Source organism: Poecilia formosa, unplaced genomic scaffold, assembly GCF_000485575.1.
Source record: "Poecilia formosa unplaced genomic scaffold, Poecilia_formosa-5.1.2 Scaffold312, whole genome shotgun sequence".
Classification (NCBI taxonomy): Eukaryota; Metazoa; Chordata; class Actinopteri; order Cyprinodontiformes; family Poeciliidae; genus Poecilia; species Poecilia formosa.
Window position 1 is genome coordinate 484475 of NW_006800251.1, and position 6019 is coordinate 490493.

Here is a 6019-nt window from a genome sequence, read left to right on the forward strand (position 1 = left end):
CAAAGTTGATTAGTTATTCATGTTGAAAGACATGAGCTTCAAAGGTTCCTGGTTTTCCACCAACTTACTTGGGAACCAGCGGCTTGGGCCAGATTGGTGGGATGACATAGAAAGGCTCTGCAGCAGGTTTGGTTTTAATGTCCTGATTACAGGACACCAAGTAGTTCCCATCTCCGTGATTCTCTGGGATTAAAGCGTAAAGTTGGTTGGAGGTCTTGACTATTTTGGTGGGCACCATGCCTGGCTGACTGTTGCCAAATCCATTCACACTCTCAACAAGGCCGGTGTGTGTGAAATGAGCGCCCGTGTTGGGGTCCTCCTGGCCGCTGTGCGGGGACGGACTGCGGGACCGCTGCCCAGGCATCAGCCCTGGATTCCGGTACATTTCGTAGGTGCGCTTGCCCTGCGGGGAGGTGGAGCGTGGCCGGGGCGAGGGCGAGCGTGCTCCCAGGCCGCCGTCTTCTCCGAGGCTGGTGTGAGGGGAGGTACCCGGGGAGGTGCGTGGGGAACCGGTGTGGATGTTCTGCATGCGGGGGCAGAGATCTGCTGGATTTGGGCCACTACTGGGTGAAACACAGGGGGACGCCCAGGGCGAGTAGCTCTCAGAGTGCCAGCTGGTGGAGGAGTTGCTGCTGGCGGGACTCAGGCACTGGGGCTCACGGTAGGCGAGGTTCTCATGGCCGGGCACAGTGAGGGTGGGTCTAGGGCTGAGGTTCAGGTGCTGGTTTGGCAGCGAGTCCCGGCCATGACTGTAATGCTCTCGGGACGGGGTGATCTCAATCCGGGGGCTCAGGGCCAGACCTGGCGGCCGGGTGTTGTCCAGGTAGTTTCTGGCCTCCTGGTTTTCGTACCCTGAGAGAACTTCGGGGTTGAGGTTGGAGTAGGGGGAGTTGCAGGACTTGATCCTGTACTGCTCATCCAAAGGGAAAACCTGCTCAGATTCAGAACTGAGCAACTTGTGAGTGGCAAGGCCAGGGTCATCTGGAGAAAAAAGGATCACAAGATATTAAGAACATGCAGAAACAAATATCAGATTAGAGCTGTACAATTTATTGAATCTTAATCTTCACTGCATTATTAAAATGTAGCAACAAGGTTGAAACAATTTATGATGATTAATCAATTCTTGAAATTGTCAACTACACATATTACAGACTCAATAAAAAGTTAATTGCTCAAAGAACAACAGCTCAGAGCAGTAATTAATCCAAAATTATTTAAAAGTATAAAAAATATATACATTATGCAGATAAGATAAATGCAAAATGCAAGTGGCATAGATTTAGCTTCACCTGCTTAATTTTTTTTAAATCACCCATTAAACACCTTTTCCTATCAAATTATTAAGCAGTTAATCAAAAAAATATTTTAGCTGTAGCTTGCTTCAAATGATCAAGCATACACTAAAGGAATGCTGAGTTATTGCCTTTTAGGACATAAAATCTTTACTTTCTTATTTTAAAAAATAATTTAAATATTTCTTTAGTTGTATTTTTACTAATATTGTACAAAATAAGCTTAAGCAATTAAATGAAAAATCTGCAGCTGTGCCCGTTTTTTTATCCGATTAATAATCGGTTCCTAAAAGAATCGTTAGTTGCTGCCTAAATGAGTAATATCTCGATGTATTGGCCTGCCTCATGCCGTCTACGCTAACTAATACATTTAATGTGTGCATTCAGACTCTGCTAGCTAACAGTAAATTTGGCCAGCTGATACTTAATCTTTGTGAATAAGATGCTAAATGTCAGGAAGCGTGATGGGACTATAGTGATGGAGAAAAAAAAAGAGCCGTGAGGAACATGTAATTTCATGTTTTCCAAATACTATGTATTTTCCAAAACATACTATTTTTCTGAAAAACCAAAAAATACAATATTTCTTCCTCTCCAACTAAACAAAAAGTAAATACATGAATGTGTACTTAGTAGCTGAAAGCACGAGAACTTTCTGGCATTTTCTCTCACATGGCTTCTTATCTGATCCCACATCAACAACAAGCGTGTCAAATTTGCTTCCTGGTCTATTTTTATATTCTAATGAACAGACTTTTCAGGCCGTATGGTAATCAGCTTCAAGCAAAACAAACCCAGAAGAAGCAGAGGTCAGTTCAGGTCAACAAAAACCATCGGACAAACCTTGATCTCCTCCTGCAAAGTCGCTGCAAGGCGGCTCATATTCAAACAAGTACTCAAACTGCAAATCCTCATCAGGGTAACTGGCTCGACTGAGGTCTTCCTCCAGATCCTTTTCGTCGTAGAAGGAGGTCATCTGTCTGATTTTTTTTTAATTATCTACCGACTCCTCCGGGAGCAGAGCTAGGGATGTGCGCGGCTTATGCCAGTTCGGTGTTTGAGCGTCAAATCCCGCATCGGGTGAGCTGGAAAAAGGTGAAGCAGCGCACAAGTTTCCTGTTTCAGTTCTCCGCGGTTATTTTCAGAAGGAAGGCGGGTCTATTTACGAACTGAGCAACAGAGTGTGAGTTGTTGTTGTTTTTTTAAGTTTCAGTGCATCACCACGGCCCCTATCACGCCACCCCCGCCTCAGAAGATGCGTCGAGCAGCAAAGAGCAAAAGTGCAAACAGGTGTTGTGTCGCGCCGACTTCCAACCTCCCTGTCGAAATGCGCGTCTACTCTGTAATTTACGGCAGAATTTAAAGAGATGGTGCATTCAAAATAAGCCGGACATTGGGGGACTCTACATTAAAACGCCTTGAAAATGATGAAACATCGTTTCAAATGATACAATAGAATTGAATTAATTCAGCACATCTTACGTAACACTCTTGGCTATAATATGTGATATATATCTTGTTCTAATCTTATTATAAAGGCAGATTTCGAGTCTCTGATTCGTTCTTGAAAAATATTACCAAACTAAGCTCTACTATCTCAAGCAGGAAGCTGGAAATAATTATTCATACTTTTGTTTTTCTCCACTATTGGGTTATTACAATTCACATGTTGAAGTAAAACTTCACATTTTGATCCAAATGCTGCTGCCAGGCTTCCAACTAAATTCCCACAAGTTTTGACATATGACTTCCTGTTTATTTTGGAGTGCAATTAAATTGTATTTAATTTACTAGCAGAGCTCTTTGTATTCTATCAGAGGGCTTCTGCACTCATAGGTTCCTGGCAGAATGTGTTCCTCATACCAATGGGTTCTCATATGAGAGCCCATTGGTATGAGTTTTTTGGTTTTATTAAATAAACTAAAACAGCGGTCATACTGTCTATTCAGGTCACTGTTTAAAATCAATTAGACTTGAAATACCGTATAATAACTCTTAACATGTTTGTAATCTACACTGCTTTAAGCAAAATTTTAAAACAAAGATTTGAGCTTGACCAACTATTGCTGCCAATAGTGTTGGTTTATTGATTTAGAATGGACATCTACCCTAATATATTTTGTGCCTGAAACAAAAAAAACTGAATATTACTGAAATTGTAATGTAATCTGCTGATTTACTTCTTATGTCATGATATTTTTTCTTCCTAAATAAAACTTAAGCTTTGTTGACATGGCAACTGTGCCAAAATAGAGCCACATAAATCTTCACACTTTTAAACAGAAATGCAACAAAAACATTGGCTTGCCCAATTTATATGTGCTTTCATTTAATATTTACATAGGATTTCTTAATTGGGAATTTTCTGATAACTCTGATTTCATTTTCACAGTTTACTTTTAGAGCAAAAAGCAATTCTTAAAAAAAGATGTTTTAAAAGCATAGAACTGATGGATGTTTCAGATTTTATTTTATTAAGCCAAGCTACAGCAGTAAAACCACCTGAAAAAGACCAAGAATGTTAAAAAGCTTGCTTGAGACCTTGTTGAGATTTGGTAATAAAAGTCGATCAAACCATTTTAGAACTATTTTTGAACTGATTATGTGCAAGGTGTACTTGAATGCACCATGCCTTCACTGCGTGGAGTCATAAAACATTGTCTAGATGCGCAAGGACTTTGACGGCAGAGTCAGGCTGGTGGGGAAAAGGTTGAACGATTGAACTCTGCTCGACACAGAACACCAGGAAGCGAATTAACACCTCTGGTCACCAGAGGAGCGATCTGCGCCGTTTGACGCACGGCCTGGTGCTGCCCCCGGGTGTCTGACGGGTTGCAGCGGCAATCAGCGGGGCTTATCGCGTGTCATTCACCTGTTGCAAAACTAAAAAGGCATCTGTAAGGGTATTACAACCCACAAATATAGTCGTAACCTTAAAACTTTTCAGTTTCTTAACTTTTCCAAACATTAATGTCTTCGTCTGGATTGGATTTCCTAGTCAGACGCTCCTTGTTGACAGAGGAGAACCTCGGGTTCTCCTCGGGGTATCCCCGGATTTACGCACGACGCAACAACATGCAGCTACACCCCTTACACCCATGGCTGCAGAGGTATGTGCTCTGTCAGCAATAACTCCTATCTGTGAACATACTCATATTTAATATTCTCATTTCTTTTTATTTTGGTTTATTTTGAAGTATTTTGTGCAAAAACAAGAACAATTCAAAGCGAAACTTATCTCCAAAGTTAGTTAAAAGCAGAAAATATGTCTTTAACCCATAAACTGTTCATACAAAACAAATTCCAGTTCATCACTTCAGTCATGCTAAGCTGCATTTACAATAAAAAAAAATCAAATTGATTGATTACCAGATAATCACAACACTTCAGCAGTACCTTGATCCATGGACCTCATCATGTGGTACTGCGCCAGCCTCCAATTCTCTCTAAACATCTGGAGAAGAAAGCGGAAAAAAAGGAAAAATACTAAAAAAGTATATATAAGCAGTTAAAAAAATTACTCTCCTTGAAAAAGCATAGCACAGAAGACGTTCTTCGGTTAGATGTTGCGAGGAGAGAAAGAAGGAAAGAAAAATCTTCGTTTGTTGTTTAAAAACTTGAAAAAGCGGCGCAAAACTCCCTTTCAGAGTTAAAGAGCGTGCGTCCGCCTCGGCTTCAGCAGCGGTTCTGCTCTGAGGTCCCCCCTTTCCTCGAGCTCTGTGAGGATTACTTAAGCATCGAGAGCGGCTTCCTTCCTCGCTCTGGGTGTTTATAATGCTCCCATGCTGTAAAATAACGGGATTCCCTCAGTGTTTCCTCCTGTTTGTGCGCGTTTGCCATGGAAACCTGGAGCCGGTCCATGTCCGAGACTCAGGGCTTTCCTGCAAAGCCCCACACTCAGGAATCCATGACGTCTCCTGCTCCCGCGCCAAGGCATTTCTGCGGCTTCTCTCAGACAGTAGCACACAAGAACTTCATTGTAGGAGATGAAGAAATTACTGTTAGGACACTGAAGGAAAGAGAATAAAAAAGAAGTTTGATTACGGAACGTACGATATAAAATCATCACAAAGTTTTAGTTCTTTTCCTTCTTTTTTCTTCTTCTTCCTTTTGTGAATGTAAAAGTCCAAACAAAACTGAAATGTTGAATAAAGGCAAAGTCTGAGCAACAAGCTTTGGATTGTTTCCATTCAAGGAAAAACTTATGTTTTTTTTTCCATGACTGTGTTGGAAATCATCTTAATAATTGGACTGGAATAAAACCTGAACAAGATCTGACCCCAGCCAGGAAGAGGACACATAAAAAATGTTGTATAATCCGATTTTCAATGGGAATGAAGGCATTTCCGATTGAGCTGGAGGTTTTTCCCCGCGTCTTTTTCATTTGATAAAAAATGTAGCTGCCTTAGTGCTGCAAACAAACACACCTAACGTGACATTTCTTTTCATTCTCCACTTAATCAGGTACATAGAATCCAGAGCAACACATTATTCTGAAATTTAAAAAATATTGCACGTTTACAAATAAAATTCTGCAATATTGTGTACATTGTATGCAGCCCCCTTTTACTTTGATACCCCAAAATAAAATCTTTTTTTTTTCATAAGTCATCAAATTAATAAACAAAGTGAACTTTTGCGTGATTAATATCTCTGTATAAATGCAACTATTATTATTCTTTGAAGGCCACAAGAGAACGTTATTGATATCTATCTATCTATCT

General features: G+C 40.7%; 1 protein-coding gene across 3 annotated transcripts in view; it reads right to left on the reverse strand.

Moving 5' to 3' along the window:
* Positions 1-5140, reverse strand: part of nfatc2a (nuclear factor of activated T cells 2a) — a 28693-nt gene extending 23553 nt beyond the window's left edge. Inside the window, exons 1-2 of one of the 3 annotated variants that reach the window (XM_007572985.2) lie at positions 4692-5140; positions 69-981 (exon numbers count right to left, since the gene is read on the reverse strand). In XM_007572985.2, the coding sequence (XP_007573047.1) occupies positions 69-981; positions 4692-4749 (971 nt within the window). In that variant the 5' untranslated portion in view covers positions 4750-5140. Of the gene's footprint in view, positions 1-68; positions 982-2138; positions 2995-4691 lie in introns of those variants that run through there. The other 2 variants (XM_007572982.2, XM_007572984.2) reach the window with 2 other exon arrangements.
* Between the last annotated feature and the right edge of the window lie 879 nt (positions 5141-6019).